Source organism: Hippocampus guttulatus, chromosome 19, assembly GCF_054856545.1.
Source record: "Hippocampus guttulatus isolate MCC_2025c chromosome 19, RoL_Hgut_1.0, whole genome shotgun sequence".
In the NCBI taxonomy this organism is placed as follows: domain Eukaryota; kingdom Metazoa; phylum Chordata; class Actinopteri; order Syngnathiformes; family Syngnathidae; genus Hippocampus; species Hippocampus guttulatus.
In genome coordinates this window covers 7,593,727-7,615,359 of record NC_141279.1, presented here as the reverse complement: position 1 = coordinate 7,615,359, position 21,633 = coordinate 7,593,727, and the positions used below count along the sequence as shown (strand labels likewise).

The window sequence follows — 21,633 nt, the reverse complement described above, 5'->3', positions numbered from 1 at the left end:
TCCTCCCCCTCATTCTCTCCGTCCACTCTTTCACAGCCTCTCACGTGTCTGGCATAGTTTGCTTTCGTCACCCACCTTTCACACCCTCCGCACTGTCTCCTTTCTCCCTTCTCCTCATACGCCCCTCCCGTGCAACTCCTTTCGTGACTTATTTTATTCCCTTTCGACCCAAACCTCCTCCCACACTTCCCACACTCAAACTCCACCTGTTCCTCGTTCCTGCGGTGTATGCGTTTTTCGTGCATGGTTAGACCAGCTCTACTCCTGCATACTTTTCCGCACCCCTCATACCTACATACCAACCCATCATTCACTCTCCTAACATTCCTTCCCAGTCTCTCCTCGTTCCTACCCACCTCATATCTGTGACCCTTCTGATTTTCCCATTTATACAGGTGATCCATTCGCTCGCTCACTCTCCGCTTCCATCCTTCCCTATCACTCGTCAATCTTTCCACCTCCGTCCAGTCCATTCCTGCATTCCTCATCACTCTCTTCCAATACAACACCGTCTTCCTTTTGTGCCCCATCTTCTTCCCTCTTCCTTCCAATTCCTCCCACCATCCCAATACCATAGCTTTTGTTAGTCTTTCATTCCCCATACGCATCACATGTCCGATTCTCTGCAACACTCTCCTCTCAATTTTCCATTCAACGGATTTTACTCCCAACATTTTCCTCACATCATACATATTCACTCCCCTTTCTTGCATTTGCCTCAGTGGTTCTCCATTTCTATCACTCCACACATACCTATAGCACCTATCCATCCACTTCTGTAGTTTCCCCACATCCCTCTTCAACCACGTTCTTACCTGACAGTCATACAACAAGCTGCTCTCCGCACACGCCTCCACTACTCTCCCTTGCCACCGCTTTGATAGTCGTGTCCCTTTCAGCCACCCTTTCACACTCCCCCATAGCTGTCCCGCCCTTTTGATCCTGTTCTTCACGTCTATCTGAGTCCCAATCCAGCTTCCTAACACTCTAATCTCCTCCCCCTCTATCGTTCCAAACTCCAGCACCTCCTCCTTCTCCTCATTGTTCCTCTCTTCCCACTGCGTCATCACACTTTTCACCCTCCTTACACTCTCGTGTATCTCTCCTTTCGTTCCCACTATAGTAGTGTCATCTGCAAACAAGGCGCTCGATACCCGCACTTCTTTTGTTTCCGAGCTCCCTCTCTCCCAGCCATGTTCCCCTGCGAACGACCCTCCTGGTATCCACCTCCACACCACCATTTTCTCCTCCCTGCCATCTCGGTTCCTCGCCGCCAGTGCCTGCCTCATCACCGCCTGATGGTAGATATTAAAGAGGATCGGCGATGTAGAGCATCCTTCTCGCAGCCCTCTTGCTGGCATCCATCCTCCACTCACTCCCTCCCTTCCCCTCACCTTGTACTCTGTCGTCTCATGCAGGTCCATAATGGTATCCAGACATTTGCCCTTTAGCCCATACCGTTCCAGCAACAACCACAACGCTGGTTTACTCACTCTCGGATACGCCTTTTTCAGATCTAACAGTCTTGCACATGGCCAGTCGTCATCCTTCACATCCTTCACCCCTTCCTGAGTCACTCTTCTCTTACAGTCTTTTACATCCTCCTGTATGCGTACCATCATCTGCGTCACATCTGCTGTGGACCTCCCTTTCCTAAAGCCCGCTTGGTTTTCGTCAAGGAGCCTCAGGTGTTCGGCCCACCAACTCAGTCGCTTCGCTAACACTCTTCCTAACACCCTGCTGCACATACTCAGCAGGCACACTCCCCTGTAGTTGTTTCTGTCATTCCTGTCCCCCTTCTTATGTAACGGTACCATCAGTCCCACTTTTACACTTCTATCCCACTGGTCCGCCCTCTGCTCAAACATCTCCCTCACTATCTTAATCCCCCTTCCTAACACTTCCTCACACGCATTCCGTAAATATCCTATTCTCGCCCCATCCTCTCCCGGTGCCGACTCTCGTATCTCCCACATAGCCTCCGTGATTTCCTCCCTATCTGGCACCTCATTCATGATCTTATTTGCTTCGCTCGCCCTACTATCGTCCCTGAGATCTACGGCTCCTCGAACCGCCTCCTCAATCACTCTTGGTTCTTCCTCGTACCCCTCTCTCGACACACTTTCAAAATGCTCCCTAAACTCATTTGCCGTCACAGTCGTGCTCCGAGCGGCCGGTTTATCCCTCTTTCCTATCTTCCTCAAACATTTGTACATTTCGCCAATCCTCCCTCTAGAACATGCTTCCTGACGGTCCTCAATCACTCCTTCCCACCAGTCTCTTTCCAGCCTCCTCAGCAACTTCTTCGATTCCTTTCGCGCTTCCTTCACTTCCGCTTTTAGTCTGGTGAGCTCTTCTTCCATCTCCCCCACTCCTCTCCCTCCTCCCCTCACTCTTAGCCTTCTCCTCGCATTCAGTGTCTCCATTATCTTATTCCTTCTGTCTACCCTCTCCCATACCCTCTTCTTTATCTCTTCTATCTCCTCCTCTCTCCCTACCGTCCACGGGTTGGATATTTCTCTTCTCTCCCTTCCACATACCTCCACTGCTGTTTCCACCATTATTTTCGCCAGCTCCGTCCACCCGCCCTCCTTTACCAGTCCTTCCTTGTTCAACTCCCCCAATTTCTCTCTTGTCCTCTTCTCATATTCTCTTTTCTTCTCCTCCACTTTCAACCCCACCCACTTCGCTTGCACCACTCTCCTCTGGATCCTCTCTTCTGTCCTCCATCTCTTCCACTTCCCATTCACCTGCATACACACCGGCCTGTGATCTGACAGTTCATACTCACTCATAGTCCACATCCTTTTCACCATGCGGTGTCTCTCATTCCCTTTCACCAGAAATCCATCCAACTCATACCATTTTCCACTCGCCATGTGTCGCCACGTCCCCCTCCTTCTAAACCTCCTATAGCTATTCACATATGCCAGATCGTGCTCCTGGCACCATTCTATTAGGCCCCTTCCGGCTTCATTCATCCTCCCCAACCCATGCCCCCCACACACTCCTCCTATCTTCACATTCGTTCCCACACTTGCATTGAAGTCTCCTCCAATCACCAGTCTTTCACTCCCTCCCATCGCCACCTGACTCCCCATATCTCGTCGGCATCTCTCCATTTCTCGTTCATCCGTTCCCCAGCTCGGTTGGTAGACTGATACCAGCCTGAGCCCTCCCAGCACCACCGCCACCACTCTCTCTCCCAGCCACTTCTGTTGTCCTTCCTCTATCCACATCCTCAATGCCGTTCCCCTCAACATCACTCCGGCTTTCCTCCCATGAACAAGCGCTACCTGTTCCTCCTCCTCGCCCAACCACACCACCCCAGCTTCTTCTGCCTTTAGTTCCGTCATCAGTACCACTTCCCATTTTTCCTTGTTGACTCTTTCTGCCACTCTCCTTAACCTCTTTCTAAATGTCTCTCTCACACTCAGTCGCCTCACATTCCATGTGACTATCACTCGTTCTTCATTCTTACCCCGAACTTCCAGTCTGTTGCCCCTTTCCCGACCCACCCTTCCTTTCCTCCTGTCTCCCCTCCTTTCATTCCTCTCCCTTCTTTTATCGTCCCTGCTCCTCGCTCCCCTCTTCCTGCCAGGGCCTGGATGGGGGTGAATCCCCACCAGTCTGTCTTTCACCCATCCTCCCTTTCGTCCATCCCGCCCTGCTTACGCTTCCTTCTCACCCCCTGGGGAACCTTTTTCCCCCCTCGTCGCGCCACGTGCGGGTCCTGAAAGGGCCCTCGCCTGACTTTTGTTTAAGGAGGGTTGTGGGGCGGCTACTCCCACTTCCCTCCGTTCCGGCGGGGCGAGCATCGGGTGTCTCTCCTTCCGGTGAGGTCCCTTCTCCTTCCCCGTCAGCTGGTAGGTCTTTAGCCGCAGCAGGGGCTCGAGACCCCCGGCGTTCCCCCTCGCGCCACGTGGAGGCATCCCACCAAGCGAGGGTCAGTCGTCAGATTTTCCTCCTCTTCTTCATCGTCTTCTTCTGGGCGCAGGTTGGTTGGCGGACGTGACAGGAAGTGAAAGTACAGCCCGGGAGCCGCAAAACCGTCGGCCTGCTTCGTTCTTTTAATCCGCCGTTCCCAACCGAGGTTTTACATAACCAAGTCCTAAACTGTTGGATTTCATGTCTTCATTTTGCCATTTTCCCCCCCTAAAAACGTGCGATGAGTTTGGGAATGCTCACATTTTATTTCCTTCAAGTCAAAAAACATCTTCAATTTACAAAATTGACAACGAGGTGATTTCAAACCCGTCCTGAAATCTTCCCGACAACCCAGCGGATGAGGTCACTTCCGACCCATCCGAGAACGCAGCTTGCGCCTGATGATCATGTGATCACTTTCCTTTTCGCTTGGGTCTGCAACCGCCACGCCCGCCTGAACACGCAACACAAACACGCGTCAAGGGAGGAGCCGAGCGCGGGCGCAAACGCTCGCGCGGGCGCACGCACTGACCGAATGTGGCGACGTTTGAAGCACCGCGGCTACTCCCTTCCCGTAAAGTTTCCTCCGCCCTCGCTTGGGTTTGGTTGCCGTGGTGACAGAGAGTCCCAAATCGCTTTGGGCTGAGTGCGACAAACAAATGACCGAGTGAATGACGCAGCGCTCCCTGCTGGTCACCGTTGCAACTGTCGAGAGATTCTCACCTGGGCCGCTCAGGACGGGGGGAGACGCCGGAGATGGCGGCGACGGTGGGCTGGACTGGACTGCGAAGGACGGCGGCTCCTACCGATAGAAGAAGATTTGAGGAGAACAAGAAGGAGAAGCAAAAAAGAAAGACAGGAAGAGAATGAAGAACAAAAGGTGGCTTCAGGGTCCTCCCAAGCAGGAAGTAGGGCACCCCATCACGGCGCACGTCTCACCTGCGTCACGTTGCTGATGTTCGCTCGCTTGTTTCGCTTGCTGTCACTCGACCGCAAGCCCTGAACACACACACACATGTGAAAGTTGGCGTTGGAAAATATTTCCTAAAGTTTCTACGTTTCCCACCTCCACTTTGCAGCTTTTCCTTTTCTTCGGTGCGCTTTGGTCTTTTGATTCGGCGTCGTTCAATGGACAGCAGAACTGCGCACACAGGCACATACATACACACATCTGTTATTGTGCTGCTGCCGTCATCATCATCATCATCAGTGGGCGTGTTGTCATGGTGACCTGCAAAATCGCTTCCTGTCTCCGCCTCTTCCGGCTGTCGTGCAGCTTCTGAATTTCTTCCTTGAGCTCCTCCACCAGGGCCAGCGTCCCCATCGTCGGGTTCTCCTTGTTCTCCTTGTTCTCCTTGCGCTCCTCCACCTCCTCCTCCTGGCGCCGCCGCACTTGGGCCTTGACACACGCCAGTTCTGATGGCCGCAAAAGTGAGTGCGGAGAGTTACCAGGCAACCGGCCACTCAGGAGACGTCATCCTCACCTTGTCTCATGGCGTCCGCCTGTTTCTCGAGGTCTTCGACGAGCTTTTCCTTCTCACGCAGGACGCGCTGAAGATCTGACGGGTGCCCGCACACCCCCACACACACATTAGGAGACCACCAGGACGTGCGCAGGCAGGCACGCACTCACCTTGCTGTCGCTTGACATCCTCCTCCGTCTGCCTCCGCAGAGCTGCGCCCTGTCGCTCGAGCTCCGCCCTCAGCTCTCCGAGCCGGTGGCAGTATTCTGCTTTCTGATTGGCCAATTCCTCCGTGAGCTGCTCACACTTCCCGTCGCTGCAGAAAGAAGCGACCGGGTAAACAAGTAACGTGAAAAGCTTATTAGTTGGAGTTGGGTAGTCACACAGAGCCCACAATCTGAAATCATTCCACCAGACCGCTTCCGATCAAATGCGCCTTCTGATGTCATCGTGACATCATTCTTGAATAGAGCGTTTTGTTTTACATCTTTTGTTTCGTTCTCTCTCTGGCTTGCTTTTGAGCCAGGAAAAAGCTTGAACTTGTCAGTAATTTTCTCATTCATACCTGCGCATCTTTTCTTGCATCATTTCCTGGATGACTTTGGACTTGTGGGCGGAGCTCTCCACAGCCGCCTGGCACTCCTTCCGCAGTTGGGCCATGTTGGCGTGGAAGGTGCTCAGGTCCTCGCCCTCCTAAATCCACAATCGTTGGATCAAAGCATGCCCCCCCCCTCCCCTCGGACGTACGACGACACACTTGTCAATGACGACAATAACCTCCACTTCCTGTACCTTGGTTTTGGCATTCCGCTGGTCCTCGAGGTGCCGGAGGCGGGCCTCGGCGGCGGCCAACTGATCCTCTGCGATGGCTGCGCGCTGCGCTTCCTCTCGCAGACTGCGCTCCAGGGAACTGGCCTGGCGGCAAACAAACAAAAGAAGGAGGGTGGGAGAGATGAAAAGAGACGCACACACAAACGACAAGAAACAAACAAAGAGACAAAAAATACGAGGCGTGAGACAACCAAAAAGAAAGACAAAGAAAAGGAAAAAAGTGTTTTTTTTCTGACCTGCGTCTGCAGCGCAAAGATTTTGTCAACGAGCGCGTTGTTGCTTTGAGTCAGTCGGCAACTTTGGCGTCGCGGCGACTTGGCGGGCAACAACGAGGCAGGACACTTGCTGGTCTCGCCCTCTTTCACTGCACCCAGGAAGGAAGCAGAGAGGAAGTGACATCAGCGCCGGCCCATTGGACAATCGCCGTAGTGCGCGCCTACCCGGCAGCCTGCCGCCAGCGCTGACGTCAGGCGAGTTGTCCTGCCGCAGGTTTTCCGGGCCGCCTACGGGGAGCGGCCAAGGGCCAGCGAGCGACAAAGCGCCTCCCTCGGCGCTCCGCCTGCGTCCTTCCTCCTCAGTGTCATCGTCGTCCTCCTCTTTGTCAACGCCACGCCGCTTCCTAGCGGGCGCGCGGTCAACCTGTTCACTCGGACGACGACAAAATGAAAGGACCAAAGAAAGACAGAAAGAAAAAGAAAGAGACAAAGTCAGTTGGCGGTGTGGCGAGGGAGGGCGGGGGCGGGACTTGTTGTGGGTCAACGCTGAAGAAAGCGCTCACCTGATTGGCCAGCAGCAGTTGCTGTTGCACGCTCTGAGCATCCACTCGGATCTTCTGCAGGTCTTGTCCCACCAAGCTGAGGACTCCCTCCAGAAGCGCCGCCGCCTGCCCCTCCTCCTTGTCCTCCTCCACAGTGGCATCGGGTTCTGTCAGTCGGCGCCGCGCCACGCGCGCCCCACGCGCACACGACAGTTGCACTCACCCGAGCGGTCTGGCTGAGCAGGTTCTTGAGGATCTCCAGCCTCCTCTCGGCTCGCTCCTCCAGGATCTCTCGCTCCTTCTCCAGACGCTCGCTGGTCAAGGCGCAAGCGGTGAGTGGCCGTTGCGCCGGTGCGGGCGTGGCCTGCTCGGTGCCGTGGCTCACCTGTAGTCTTTCTCCATCTGCTTGAAGATCTCCATGAACTCGGCGCAGACTTCCTCTCTGATCCGAGCCTCCGCAACCAAACGGAACGTCGCCTCCTTGTCCGACTGGCACGAACACAAAACCAAAAAAAAAGGGAAAGAGTAAAAAAAAAAGGCAACTAAAAGAGCACTATTGACATTGAAATTGATGAGATAGCATCAAAGCCTTCCGAGCTATTACGCTAATAATGCACAGACCCCAAAGAGACGCTGGCCACTTGTCAGCTAGTAAAAGAAGACCCTCTACCTTGTCCTCTTCCTCTATGGTCCCCTCCCCTTCGTCATTCTCATCTGCTGCCTTGAGCACCGTTTCCTCCATGCCACTCTCCTCCTCCTCCTCCTCCTCCTCCCCATCGTCCTCCATGACGTCCTCCAAGGTGCTCTCCCAGGCAACCATGGAGCTTTTGCGTCCGCGCGCCAACACGTTTCGGCGCTGGTCGGCCTCGTTGATGAGGACGGACACGTCCATGGCCGACCTGAGGGAGGCGTCGTCCGGGCTGGCCGGCCTGGAGTTCAACATCACCACCTGGAGAACCGCCAAGAAAAAGAAGTGAATGGTCTGAGAACCACTCGCTCATAACAAAAAAAGAAAAGGTCCCACACCATGTCAAATGTTTTTTTTTTTTTGTTAGCTAGCTACGGAACGAGAATTACTTCACTTCAGTGGCCAATAAAAGTTAAGAAAAGAAACAAAAGTGCACGAGCAACCTTCTGGGCCAGGGCGGAGAACTTGAGGACGTTGAGCGTCTCGTCCACGCAGGACAAGTTCTGGTTGATGTTGACCACCATGGACACTTTGCCGGCACTGCAGAAGAAGACCTGCAGGAAGTGGGTCAGCTTGGACTCCCTGAAGGGAATGTGCTGCTGGAACCTGCACGCAAATAATTGGTCGTGAAAAAAAAAATAAAATAAAAAAATAACAATTCATGCTGCAAGCGGTGACGAACTGGCCCTGGCGCCCCCCCCCCCTTTTTTTTTTACATCGCTTACTTGGCACTCTGCTTGATCCTCATCGCGTTGATGCACTTGCCGAGCGCAAGGAGTGAGCTGTTGATATTTCCCGCCTCCTTCAGGCGTTCGCCCGTGTTGCGGGTGCGCGAGCAGCGTTCCGACCCAGCCAGGTCGCACAACACCAGCCTGCGCACACAAAGGCCGTGGGTGAGAGTCGGTCGGGCGGGCGGGCGGGGCGGCAGTGACGGCGGCGCTCACTCGCTGACGCCGAGGAACCTGGGGACGGCGTCGGCGGCGTCCACCCGCAGGATCCTGACGGAGAAGATGCTGTGGCTGTGCAAGCAAAGGAGGAGCGCTGGTGATCGCATGCGCAGGAACAGGCGGGAAGCCGCGAGCCGGGCAGCAGATTCACCTCCTGCTGGACTGCTGGTTGAGTCTGGTGGAGGCCAAGCTTTGGTTCTTCTTGCCAATCTCCATGACTTTGAAAGCCTCCTCGGCGCCGTTCACCTGGACCCACTTCAAGTCTGCAAAACAATAACAACACACATACACAATCACTCACTCAAGTGTGTCCGAGTGCGTGTGTGTGACCGTGTGCGCGCACGTTACCTTTGATGAAAGAATTTCCTTTGACATCTTGCGACAGACGTAGCGCCGTCCTCTTCGCATGTCCTCCGGGGACCTGAATATCGGGTCACATGACCCCATCAGCCAATCAATGGAACTCACCGATTTACACAGCACCTTCACGTCACCCGTGCGTGTACGCCTGCGGGTGAGGTACCTGCTCCAGAAGGTCGTGAATATTGTCGTTGTAAATCTCACAGAAGGAAACCCAAACAGAAAAGCGAACGTCGGGCGGCACGTCCAGGCACAAGCTGTCACTCTCGGAAATGCTGTTGACGCTGCAGTCGGAGCTCAGGGATGAGGCTGACGCACACACAGGCACAAACACGGTTAGCTGATGTACTGAGCAAAGTTCACATCACAGTGGCTAGAACAAATATGCTTTTGGGAAGAAAAAAAGTGAGCAACCCTCAAGAGAAGTCGATCTGGCAGATGTCCCATTTTTGTCATTCTGCAAAGACAAACGAGAACACAAACACACAAGGGTTGAAACACTTAAAGGGAAAGTCAAGTGATGTTTTGAGGACGGGCGGCAAGCGGCCGACCTCTCGGACGCTACGCAGCAGACTCAGTTTGCCGGCACGCTCAGCTCTTTGCTGATCCGGAGTCAGTCGGGTGAAGTCTCGACAGCGGTGAGGTTTCAGCTCGCAGCCGGGGTACAAACGACCTTCCGTGCTGTTGAAGATCACCCACAGGCACCGCGGCAGCAGGCCGCTGTCGTGCTCCGGGCCTGAAAACAAAAACGTGCAATGAGACGGCCGGATCGGTACGGAACGTCGGACAAACGCCTTTTTTGTGCTCTGACCGAGGAAGGTGAAGGTTTTCCCGGCGTTGGTGATTCCGTATGTGAAGAGCAGACAGTTTTCCCCGTGCAGAACGTCTTGCACTAAACCCCGAACCGATCCCTCAAACACTTTCCTCTGACTGGCGTCTGGTCCAAAGACCTGACAGGAAGTGACGTCGCCTCACGGGTCATCGAGGTGATTGGAATGTGTGTGTGCGTGCGTGTGTGTGTGCGTGCGCATGAGTTTACCTGGGTGAAGGTAAACCTCTGAGCAGTTTGTGGAGGGATCTTGTCACCCTGCCTCTTGGACTGGCTGCTCCTGGGAGCTTTGATGGCCACAGAGTGAGGTCCCTCGATGACCACGCAGTCCTGAGCGGATTTGCCACGCAACTCACACCTCTGACACCCTCAACCCATTCAGTCTATATGCATGTGTGCGTGTGTTACCTGCAACTCTCCACTCTCTGCCCCCGTGAAAGGTCGAACCCTGAGGTAGACCTGCAGGTTCTCCGACCGGCTCTGAACTTCAGCCTGAACAAAGACCAAGCTGATTGTTACTGATCACTAGCGATCAATAAGAGTCACAGCCTTTTGGCTGTCCCTGTTTCAAACCTGATCATGGGTTTTGCCATGATTACTATGCAAAGGATCATCACCTGCTTTGGCAGAGCCGAGAATTCATCCAGCAGGTCTCGCTTGATGTCTCCCACCTCCACTGGGCCGACCCTCACCGGCTTCCAGCCGGCTAAACAAGACTCCATCATCGGGACCTATATGCACACACCAGTTGATGTGATTTTTTCCAAATTCAATTCCCAAGTGTTTGATGTTCTCTATTAACTCATTTTCTTCTCTGGTGACAAACAAGGTTTGATGTACAAATGCAACGAGACCTCACAGAACTCAACATGAGCAAAATTGTTTCTTAGGAGCGTAGTAATTTAAATGTAGTCACAAGAGTTAGAATCACAATTACTGTTTATTGGGGGGCACATGAAGTCTCACGAGCTCGAGATTTTTTTCCAACATTGACGTACAACTGTATAAGCGCTGCTGTTGTTAGCATTAGCCAGAGCTAGCCAGCTAACAATCGCGCAGGGCCTCTCTGTACATCTAACCCGTTTGACGTAAATGTTTGTGTGACATGTGAATGTTTTCCAATAAAGCTCAACTCACAGAGGATTTATTTGGGCAAGCCCACGACGATCACAGGACTCGCTCGCTTCTCCACCGTCCGCGCTCGACTTTTAAAAATCTAAGCAAACAAATCCACCAATCCATGAAAACGATACGACGATGACGTCACAAATGGGCGACGTTATTTTTCGTAAACCAGTGATTTGGTGATTACCGCCACCTATTGGACTGGTGTGTTACGAACCAGCAAGGCAGAAAAAAGTTTCCTTTCAATCAAGGACAAACAGCTTATCTCACTGTCACTTTTTTTTATCAAACAGTACCAAGAATATTTCTCAGTACTACACGCAATTAATTTATTTTATTTTATCCAGACAAACACGATGGTGATGCCAAGAATGACTCAAGATTGACAGCATTTATTGGGGAGAGAATTTGTGAAAGGGGTTTCTTCTGCTCCAAAACCATTTTGGGCACAGTTGCAGTCCTCATCAGTTAAGTCTGTGGGCACATTCATGTAGAAAACATCATTTTGGTTCCAATTCCACTGGTCCCGGTCTGTGAATTGGCCGCCTCATTTGAGTAGTGTGGCGCGACCCCATTTGTCCGACACCACACCCTTGCCGTTCTTGCGCATTGGGGTACAGCCTCAGTAGATGCAAACATTTGTTACTCTGGAATCTTCACATATTTGACTGACAGTTGGCACAATGCTGCTTTTACTAATAATTATATCTTTGCTTGTTTTCAAATTTACAGATCAAGCATTTCAAACAAAGCAGGGAGCGGTTTGCTCCTTTCAACTGAAGAGTTAAATAACAGGAATATCTTAAGTTAGTTGACAAACTTCCCATCAGAAAAGACACCAATCACAGCAATGCCATAAATAGGAAAGATCAATTCGCTGTTTGACAGTTGAGGCATTGTTGAAAAAGGACTTTTCAAAGTAAAAGTGAAGAAGAGAAAAGACTTGAAGGTCGTTTGCTGAACTAATCATGAACATGCTTGGGGTTCAAAAATGTTGGCACGTGAACAATTGACTGGGTGGAAATGCGAGCGGTGACGCAGCGGGCTTGTGTGTTCGGTAGGAGCCATTCAGTCCAGAGCAGCGTGCAGGAGGGCGCCGTGACCCCCCGCCATCTTGGATTTCTTCATCTTGGCGATGGCCCTCTGAAGATCAGAGGCGTGAATGGGACGGATACAATCCTCTGATGGGCTGAAAGTCACAAACGGCGAGATGGGAAGGACGCAACATGTCGAGAGAAACATCGGGGCACCGTCAGGGGCGACATTGTGGAAGGAGGCGTGACTGACCCGTCGCCGCCAGTGTGCACAAAGTCTCGAACGCACAGCAGGGCGCCGTCGCGGCACATCTCCCGAAGGTCGCTGCCGGAAAATCCTTCCGTTTGCTTGGCGATCTCCAAAAGCTCCACCGACTCGTCCACCTGCGGGACGAGGGAAGGAAGGAAGATAGGGAGAAGGCACGCCAAGCGACACTCAGACGAGTGGCCGGCGAGCGAGTGACGAGGACGCCGGCCATGTGAACTCACGCTCTCGTTTTCCAGGATGAGTTTGAGGATTTGCTCTCGCTGATGCAAACTCTACAACGCAGAAAAGAGCAGAGACAAGGCCAAAACTGTGACTGCACCTAATGCATTGTCCTCCTTTGTTGGCAAAGCAGGCCACAGGCGCATCAGCGCCAGCAGCTGACCTTCGGGCTCGGTAAGCCTGACTGTCTCACTCAAGTCCCGGCGCGGGTACGATCACAAGAGGCGTGCGTGCATACCGGCTGGTTGATGTGGAATCTGGTTGGCATCCTCCTCAAGATAGCCGAGTCCAGATCTTGCGGTCGGTTGGTGGCGCCCATGATGATCACCTGACAAGAGCAACGGGCGTGCTTAGGGAGGGCGGGGGCGCCAGCCAAAGGCGGGATGCTGCCGGCTCACCTGACAGCGGTGGTCCGTGTCCAGGCCGTCCCACAGACTCATGAACTGCGCCTTCATCATGGCCGTGGCCTCGTGGTCCGAGCTCGAGCGATTCCTCAGGAACGAGTCTGCGTGCGCACACACGCATACAAACAATTGGCCACACATTGCACGACAACTTGGGCCTTTTTCAGCTCTCTCATCAATGCCGCCGTTTGCCACCCATGTCCATGAAAGCATTTGTTGGCTATGCGCTGGGCGAAGACACGTTTGTCACCTATCTCGTCGATGAAGATGAGAGCGGGCTGCAGTTTGACGGCCAAGGAAAAAACGGCGGCGGCGAGCTTCTGCGATTCGCCGTACCACTTGTCCGTCAGCGTGCTGGGCTGCAGGTTGATGAAGCGAAAGCCCGCCTGCTTGGCCGTCGCTTTGGCAATCAGCGTCTTACCACAACCCGGCGGCCCGTACAGCAGCACCCCTGTTACCGTGATAACCGGGTCATGATGAGGAGGAGAAGGAGGAGGATGATGATGCTGATGGAGAGGAAGAGGACCTCCAACCTTTGGGGGGCTGCAGCAGTCTGGAGCTTTGGAAGAGATGTCGTTTTTGGACGGGCATGATGACGGTCTCCTGGATCTCGGCGATGACCTCGTCAAGACCGCCGATGTCACGCCAGGACATCTGTCAAACAAACCCAACACGAGAATAACGTGACACATGACAGGGTGCCCGCTTAAATGTTTGTGTGTTTTAGTTTGAGCGTTCATAGTTACCTGCATGGTGAGGGGGTCCACCAGGTGGGCGGCGATGCTCATTTCGTACTCGGACAGCTTGACGTCTTTGACGCCGATCTGCCGCATCAGCTTCTCTGCCTGACAGACGCATGGACAAGGAAATGTATTGCTGTGGCACATTGTCATGGAAGCAATTGCAAAGCTGAGTCATTGCAAGATCCCTGCTAAAACTGCTGCTCGCACGGATCAACTGACCTGTTTCTGCGCTTCCACCTTCTGCTTGCGCGTGGGGTCAATGGCATCGACCATCCACTTGATGGTGAAGTAGGTGACAGCGCCAAAGATGGTCAGGCGGAACAGGAGCCCTAGCACCTCGTTCCTGCCCAGGGGCCGTGCCGCGTGCTCCACTGGAATCTCCCTCAGAACCATCCTGATGTGACCAAGCCCACCGCTCACCTCCAGAGGCTCACACTGCAAACTACCTGACGCACACAATCAACTCAAGGTCAAAAGGACATTTCAACATGGCTCCAATGGCTGGCATACACGCACAAGACGACACCAATTATTTTAATAACTGAGTCATCACGTCACATCTGTTCACCTAGCTATCAATTTTCTATTCATCTGTCTTTATGCTCCGATGTAGCTGCCTATTCAAAAACGCATCCCGATTTCCTTATATTTCTCCATCTTTCCGAGGCGACTCTCCGGTGTTAAAAGCAAAAGTAGTTCGCGCTGTTCGAGTTAGCGTTTAGCATGAGGTTGACCTTCCGGGCTCTCCGCTGCCATAAGGCGGCTCTCCAGACAGTCACAGAGAACGTGCTGAATCAAACAACAACAAGCCGAAACACAACTAAAATGTATTAGTGTTCACTTGTGTGTCAAAAAGAAACGTACAGCGTGTTGACGACACTCGAATGTAGCTCAGCCGTTGTCCTGTCGCTTCCGACTTCTTCTTCTACTTCTTCTTCGTTTTCAACAGCACAAGGTCTCATGAAGCCATCTACAGGCCGCGCATGTCCACTGCACAATGACGTCTACCTTTGTTTGACCAAATCGCCTGCGTGTATGCGTTTTTGTGAACATGTTTATTTGCAACAAACAATACAAGTGAGTCGTCATCGCTCCCAACCAGTGTCTAAGACCGCAACTTGATTTGAAAGAACAGTCCATAATATCTTGCCTGTTTGGTACGAACAGGGTCGTTTCTTCTCCTGAGACATTGGTGTGTGGAACTTGGCACCTACCTGTAGCTATAGCCAAACTCTGGCAGATTTTACTTTCTGGGCCTGTATTTGGAACCTCTGAAGATTTCAAATAGTAGCCTTTGGATCCTTCAAGTTATATTTCCATCTGTATTGATACTGTACATACGCCATTGTCTACTTTTACACCTTGAGATTTTTTTTCCATTGCAAAGCGGTTTTATAAATGCAATTAATTTTCTGTGAAATTATAAAGGGATTAATAAGGGAAATTAATGTTTGAAAAGGTGTTTTTTACGCAAACTCTGTGGCTCACTGGGCAGCCAGGTTTGCGTTGTTTCCACTGCATGGTGCCACATTGGCTCCTGCTTCTGGGCCAGTGTCGAGTCAAATTTGTTCTCATGTGTCTCACCTTTGGTTTTCGGCTGCACATATGGGTCATCTCATATGCAAACGAGGTTAGATGTCAAATTATTTGAATAAGTAATTTATTTCTGCTGACATTTTGGACGAGGGACAAATGCAACTTAACTTGGCAACCGTGCGAGCCTTCACGCTTTTACAGCCAGCTTCGTCAATGTACACTGATACACGTAGTAACGGGTAATTACGCTTTTCCTCTGCCGACAAAACAAAAAGGTTTGAAAATGAAAAACAGCGCTTAAAAATTTATTGCGAAAATCCAGAAAGGAAATGTCGTCGCATTGCGACCGTCACCTCGACTTGTGAGCTTTTGCTCGCTGTCTTGCTGGTCCAGGCCAGTGTTTGGATCGCGGTCTTGTTGTCGTCTTGTCGGAGTGCTCGCCTCAAATCACGGCGAGCGAGGCTGCCAACACTCGCTCCTTCCAACCTCGGATGTTCGGGACCTGACAAAGGAGGGGGCCGGTGGAGGACCTGGAGGTCCAGGCTCTAAGTGCGAGCAGGCTGGAGGCCCGGACGCCTCCCGGCGGTTGTGAGCCAGAAACGGGCCGCGACAGCCGGGCCGTCGGGCAGCTAGCGGGCCGGCTAAATCGCGTTTTCTGCGGACGTCTCCGGCCGAAAGCCCCCGGGGACCGACGGCGTGTGCTTCTCTCTCCGTCTTTGCAACGTTTGCACGGCGAACGTCGGGCTTGTGGTGGCCCGCGGACGTCCGGCCGTGACCGTCCTCCCCCTCATCCTCCGTCGCCATGGCAGCGCTCATCAAAGAGATCGTCAGCAGAAATAAAAGACGGTACCAGGAGGACGGCTTCGACCTGGACCTCACTTGTATCCTTTCCTGGTACCCGCAGCTTCTGCTTCTGGTGAATTTGCTACCTGGCTAATACTAGCAGTGGCACTTTGTGACTCGTTGTGGAGGAAGCGGCTCGATCATGTGCTAAGCTAATCTTAATTGGCACTAGAAGATAAAGTCGTGAAGATAAAATCGAATGAAATGGCTCTAGAGGTGGATCGTAGTTTTTGGCCTCACCAAATTAGAAGACAGATCATGAGATGCCCGTGACCCTATTGAGGATAAAGCGGCTCAGAAAATGGATGGATGGATGAATCCCACTTGAAACTTGAAGCATCAAGTGGACTTTTGTGACAACAGTAATAATTCAGACGGCTGTGTGTGTAATGTGTGTCAATGATGAGATGGCATCTCGCTTAGACGTCCCCATGAAAATGTCATTGAGCAAGGACGGTTCCTTTTTCCAAAACATTTCTACCTACTTGCGACTTGCTCCTCTGAGAATCTGCTTGATTAGATTTCCGGTTGGGAGGTGCGAAGGCACAATGTGCGATGCACATGCTCAACAGGTCAGCCATCTGTGATCACAAATTGGAGCACTAGGACAAATCACGTAGGTGATGCCTGTGCAATCTTTAGTGTGTATGCGTAAGAAGATGATATCATATCCGTGACTGATAACTGCAATATATTCATCTTGTTATGTCCCACTGGAAAGGATGCAGATAGCGAGCTAGTCTTATTGGTCTACTTTGGATGCCTGAGGCGCAGCGGTAGGTGGTCACTATGAAAGCGGAGATGATGGAATGGAGGGATAGCAAAAAGAGGCGAGACTGTGAGCTGCCCTCTGGTGGACGGGAGGCAGAAACAAGGCCTGGTTTATCCTTAGCCAGTCTGTCAGACATCTACCCCAACATCATCGCCATGGGCTTCCCCGCCGAGCGTCTGGAGGGCGTCTACAGGAACAACATCGACGACGTCGTGCGGTGAGACTGCCTCGCGGACTCTCAACTTAATTTTTTTTCCCTCTCAACTTCCTGTTGAGTGTCGCACTTATGCCGCTCCTTTGCATGATGCAGGTTTTTAGATGCAAAGCACAAGAGTCACTACAAGATCTACAACTTGTAAGTTCAACACACTCGCACAAACACAAACGCACACACAGAATGACAAAAATTTGTTGGGTGTGTGTGCGTTGCCAGGTGTGCGGAGCGACATTACGACACGTCCAAGTTCAACTGTCAAGGTAAGATGATGTCATAGAAACTCATCAGAATGGATGGCGTCTTGTCACATGGCTCCTCGGGCTCTGCCTTTTTCTTTTTTTTTTACTTGAACTTTTTATCATATTTATTCAGGATGGGATGGGCGTTGTTTTCACCGGGACGGTATTTTATTTAGTTATTTTACAGCGGACGGGGACGAAGATCGGATTTTTTTTTTTCCGTGGGAGTGGGATGACACGGGAGTGGATTTGATTTTGACTTGCGTGTCCCCCACAAGCGGCTGCACAAAATTTGCGATGGGGCGTGGTGTAGCCTAGCATTAGCGCGCCACGTGTGTCTCGCTCCCCAGTGGCCGAGTACCCGTTTGAGGACCACAACCCGCCGCAGCTGGAGCTGATCAAGCCCTTCTGCGAGGACCTGGACGCGTGGCTGAGCCGCGATGAGCAGCACGTGGCCGCCATCCACTGCAAGGCCGGGAAAGGCCGCACGGGCGTCATGATCTGTGCCTACCTGCTGCACCGCGGGAAGTTCCGCGAGGCTCGTGAGGCCCTCGACTTTTACGGCGAAGTTCGCACGCGGGACAAGAAGGTGAGCGACAAACACGCACCAAAAACTCTGGCGGGGGACCTTCGATTTGACCCAGTAAAATTTCGATTGCATTTGAGCTTCCTCCTCATTCCTGACATTGAACCCCAAAGCAACTTTTGGGCAGCGGTGTTCTGTTTTACAAACGTTTGTCTGAAAAAAGGCGTGCGTGTGTTTAGGGCGTGACCATCCCCAGCCAGCGTCGTTACGTGTGCTACTACAACACGCTACTGAGGAGCAGACTCCACTACTCGCCTGTGGCTTTGCTCTTCCACAAGATGCTCTTTGAAACCATTCCCATGTTCACCGGGGGGACCTGCAGTCAGTACACACACACACAAACACACCCTCACCTTGTTCTTCGCCCCCGCTCACGTTGTCGTCACGTCCGGTCCTGCGTGCAGATCCCCTGTTTGTCATCTACCAGCTGAAGGTGAAGATCCACACGTCCAACCCGGCGTTCACGCGCCGCGAAGACAAGCTGATGCTCTTCGAGTTCCCGCAGCCGCTCCCCGTGTGCGGCGACATCAAGGTGGAGTTCTTCCATAAGCAGAACAAGATGATGAAGGTGAGGAGGGCACAACCCCTGGCGCCTTATTCGGCCCACTGCGGCGCCGTTGCGCTTGCATCATTTTTTTCCCCAAACGCACAGTCATCGGAAATTTGAACATGACGATCATCTTGTGAGAGTTCATTTTTCATGTCTAAAGGGCTTTAGACATCTTCGTGCTGATGTCCTTCCTCCTCTTGGCTCTCAGGACAAGATGTTCCACTTTTGGGTGAACACCTTCTTCATTCCCTGGCCCGATGAGGACCCGCAGAGGCTGGAGAATGGCCAAAGCGGAACCTTGCGGGACGCCGGATCTGATAGGACTCAGCAGAACCAGGAATGTGGCAGTAACGATGACGACGACTTCCTGGTTCTGACTTTAATGAAGAACGACCTGGACAAGGCAAACAAGGACATAGCCAACAGAAACTTCTCGCCCAACTTTAAGGTTAGTTTGAATCATTCCCTTTTTTCTAATCGCTACACTGGGACATTCACATGCCGGCCAGAGATACTTCCTACACTGAAAACGCCAATGTATCAGTCACTGGGGAGTCGTGGAATGAGAGCATGTTGCCAAGCATCGTCTCATCCCTCGGCGGCCTAATAAGTGTGCGACCGGTCCGTTAGGTGAAACTGTTCTTCACCAAGACGGCGGATGAAGGCGGCGGCAGCGACCGCGAGGCCAACAGCGCGTCGGTGACGCCGGACGTCAGCGACAACGAACCTGATCACTACCGCTACTCGGACACCACCGACTCGGACCCTGAGAATGAGCCCTCCGACGACGACCGTGACCAGATCACCAAGGTGTGAGCCGCCCGTTGGGCCAACGGCCGCCGAAGCTCCAGGACCGCCGCGACCTCCGGACGCCACCCCTCGCCCCGGTCAACGGCGGCATTGTTGGGCGGCGGTCCCGTTATCGTGCCGTATAAGGTCACGGAGAGAAAAGCCTTCTCGGTGATTGTCAACAAATCATTCCTTCCACTTCCTGGCTTTGCCACAGAGACCTTCAGCGCATTTGTTTGGACACTTGGAGCGGAGTTGCCAGAAGCAGCGCCCATTCGGGGCTCCAAAAGCCGAGATGCAACTTAAGTCGGGGGAGTGGAAAAAAAGATCCCAGCTTCAGTCCGGAAAACGTGTTCGAATGGAACGTCTTTGTTTTCTGTTTGTGTCTTTGTTTTCCAAAGGCATCAAACAATGTCCAGTGAATAAAGAAAATATTTATGAAATTGAATTTTGCTTTCAACGGAATAAGATGAAAACTAGACAGGAAGTGACGTCTTCATGTTGGTGACACTTTCCAAGACACACACGCACACACACTCCATGGTTGCTAAGCAATCAGTCAAGCTCCGCACGGAGCGACGTCCTGTCACATGACGCCTTTGAATGCCTCAAGTGCGCTCAGCGCAGATGTCAGACAGCCGTCGAAGTTGGAGTGGGTGAAGGCGTCGCCGGCGCAAACCAACAGGGGATGCTCCGACAACGTCATGTGACCCGGACAGCCCGCCACCGCGCTTGCCACCTAACCGACACACATCAGGCTCTTATTGTGAAATGCGTGGCATCACCCTTTGGAAAGCTTTTCACGTGATGGGCTCACCTGCGAGTACCTCCACTTGTGGCACTTGATGCCGATTGGCTGTGGCAGTGCAGGGAGGAGACGCTTCAGCTCCCCCAAGATAATTGGCTGCACTTCCTCGGCATTACGCTCCAGGTTCTGCAGACCGAAGGGAACGCCAGTGTGGACGACTACGGATGGCCCTAGGCCCGCGCCCCCATCTGGACAAGGCGTACAAGTCACGGGTTATCATCAATTTCGCCGTCAATCAAGGCGTGAGTGCGTCACCTGTGCAGCGTTTGCGAGGCTCCACGGTGGCATAGCATATAATTTTGGAGTTGTCGCCGTCGTTGTTGTAGTATCGGACACCCCAGGGCACACCCAAATCGGTCCCGGGAGGGAAGAAGAGCGCCAAGGCGAAACGGGATGAGTAGGACACGCCGTGCAGTAGCTCCCTCTGCTGGACAGATAAAACTGACAGCACATCTAATATTATACAAACACACACACATATATATATATATACACGTATGTATGTGCACACACACACACACTCTCAAAGAAAAGCCGCCTGAAATTATTTAAGTGGGCTCACCGTCTCCCAGGTCACCTTCAAGCTGCAGAATTTGCGGGACGGGGATGGTCAAGAGCACAGAGTCAAAGTTTTGGCTGTCGCCTTGCTTCCTGTGGACCTCCCAGGAGGCGCCTCGGCGGTACAGGCCGCTCACCTGATGCTCCAAGAACAAGTCGGCTCCTAGACCACCACACACATGACAGATGGACAGAAAGGTAAATACTGGAAGCGGTCTCCTTCGAAGATGCTGCGGAGCCACAGTCCGAATAGGAAGATTGCACCTCAGCGCTGCGATGCGGGCATGCAAACCGCTCAGCTGGCGCTCACGTCACCTAAAGAACAAAAATAACACGACGACGTGAGTGGCTCCCACAGAAAACAGGAAGCGCTCACCCGACTGGCGCAAAAAGTGTTTGACCACGCTGCTCATGCCCAGCGGCGCCACGTAGTCAGTGCTGCCATCTTTGTGTCGCAGGCCCTGCACGGCGCAGTCGAGCGGACGCAGGATGCCCTCCGCCAGCAGCTCCGTGTAGAAGCTGACAAACATGTTGGAGAAAGTTTTCGATATGCTTCCATCCCGAGTGTGAAGGTTGTGACTGTTTATTCTTTTATTATGATTTGTCATAGGGTTACCTGTGGTGCGAGCGTGCATACTCGCGGGTAGCCGAGATGTACTGAGCTCCAAGGTCGGCTGAATGGCATGAAGGGTCAGGGGGGCGGAACGTCGACATCCTTCCACCTGCGCACACACACACACACACACACACGCGCGCACACATATATAAACAAACATGTAAGGGACTGACAACACATTTTTCCATCAAGACCAATGTCACAGAAAAGATCTGGAATTAAGGAACAAAACTGTGTTTAAAATTTGTCAATATGTTAAGAATTATGGAAGCTATGACATAAGTGACACGGTGGTCGACGGCTTCGCTGCGTGCGTCTACTGACCGACTCCGCGAGCTTTGTCCCAAACGACGATGTGGACATTTTTGTCCTTGAGCTCCCTCCTGAGCAGGCAGGCGGACAGGCTGCCCGTCAGACCGGCGCCCACCACCAGAACTCGACTAGAGGACGACGACATGTTTGGACGGACGACTCGTGCCTTCTGCTCCAAGCTAACAGAAACTAGCTACGCAGCTCCAGGAAGT

The 21,633-nt window shown here is 52.6% G+C and overlaps 4 protein-coding genes across 7 annotated transcripts; 1 reads left to right on the top strand and 3 right to left on the bottom strand.

The window, feature by feature from the left end:
• Nucleotides 1-4,173: 4,173 nt before the first annotated feature.
• On the bottom strand, nt 4,174-11,058 carry LOC147189999 (kinesin-like protein KIF20A). Of its 2 annotated transcripts, none has more exons than XM_086137705.1 (29): nt 10,940-11,058; nt 10,420-10,533; nt 10,211-10,294; nt 10,013-10,132; nt 9,785-9,923; nt 9,525-9,709; nt 9,388-9,430; nt 9,137-9,282; nt 8,962-9,034; nt 8,765-8,876; nt 8,611-8,685; nt 8,392-8,538; nt 8,110-8,272; nt 7,649-7,927; nt 7,364-7,467; nt 7,202-7,292; nt 7,000-7,125; nt 6,662-6,860; nt 6,458-6,585; nt 6,183-6,305; nt 5,956-6,083; nt 5,561-5,706; nt 5,412-5,486; nt 5,159-5,343; nt 4,994-5,068; nt 4,867-4,926; nt 4,651-4,729; nt 4,460-4,569; nt 4,174-4,381 (listed from the first exon to the last, which is right to left on the bottom strand). In XM_086137705.1, exons 2-29 carry the CDS (start codon nt 10,525-10,527, stop codon nt 4,292-4,294), a joined length of 3,393 nt encoding a protein of 1,130 aa, XP_085993831.1. In that variant the 5' UTR covers nt 10,528-10,533; nt 10,940-11,058; the 3' UTR covers nt 4,174-4,291. The 2 variants fall into 2 exon arrangements, with proteins under 2 accessions (XP_085993831.1, XP_085993832.1); XM_086137706.1 differs by having other exon boundaries at nt 7,000-7,122.
• A 245-nt stretch (nt 11,059-11,303) lies between these two features.
• atad1b (ATPase family AAA domain containing 1b) lies at nt 11,304-14,572 on the bottom strand. 2 transcript variants are annotated; one of them, XM_086137719.1, is made up of 10 exons: nt 14,460-14,572; nt 13,815-14,037; nt 13,599-13,697; nt 13,386-13,506; nt 13,103-13,303; nt 12,847-12,953; nt 12,687-12,776; nt 12,451-12,501; nt 12,215-12,345; nt 11,304-12,116 (listed from the first exon to the last, which is right to left on the bottom strand). In XM_086137719.1, exons 1-10 carry the CDS (start codon nt 14,555-14,557, stop codon nt 11,996-11,998), a joined length of 1,242 nt encoding a protein of 413 aa, XP_085993845.1. In that variant the 5' UTR covers nt 14,558-14,572; the 3' UTR covers nt 11,304-11,995. The 2 variants fall into 2 exon arrangements, with proteins under 2 accessions (XP_085993845.1, XP_085993846.1); XM_086137720.1 differs by having other exon boundaries at nt 13,815-14,041; nt 14,460-14,571.
• Nucleotides 14,573-15,463: 891 nt separating this feature from the next.
• ptenb (phosphatase and tensin homolog B) lies at nt 15,464-19,570 on the top strand. Its single transcript, XM_086138793.1, has 9 exons — nt 15,464-16,012; nt 16,879-16,963; nt 17,057-17,101; nt 17,180-17,223; nt 17,553-17,791; nt 17,968-18,109; nt 18,193-18,356; nt 18,547-18,786; nt 18,969-19,570. The coding sequence occupies exons 1-9, from the start codon at nt 15,934-15,936 to the stop codon at nt 19,152-19,154; spliced, it is 1,224 nt and encodes a 407-aa protein (XP_085994919.1). The 5' UTR covers nt 15,464-15,933; the 3' UTR covers nt 19,155-19,570.
• Nucleotides 19,571-19,608: 38 nt separating this feature from the next.
• On the bottom strand, nt 19,609-21,623 carry rnls (renalase, FAD-dependent amine oxidase). 2 transcript variants are annotated; one of them, XM_086138795.1, is made up of 8 exons: nt 21,434-21,623; nt 21,110-21,215; nt 20,870-21,012; nt 20,631-20,656; nt 20,498-20,519; nt 20,191-20,376; nt 19,945-20,123; nt 19,609-19,866 (listed from the first exon to the last, which is right to left on the bottom strand). In XM_086138795.1, the coding sequence occupies exons 1-8, from the start codon at nt 21,564-21,566 to the stop codon at nt 19,714-19,716; spliced, it is 948 nt and encodes a 315-aa protein (XP_085994921.1). In that variant the 5' UTR covers nt 21,567-21,623; the 3' UTR covers nt 19,609-19,713. The 2 variants fall into 2 exon arrangements, with proteins under 2 accessions (XP_085994921.1, XP_085994920.1); XM_086138794.1 differs by having other exon boundaries at nt 20,498-20,656.
• Nucleotides 21,624-21,633: the final 10 nt, after the last annotated feature.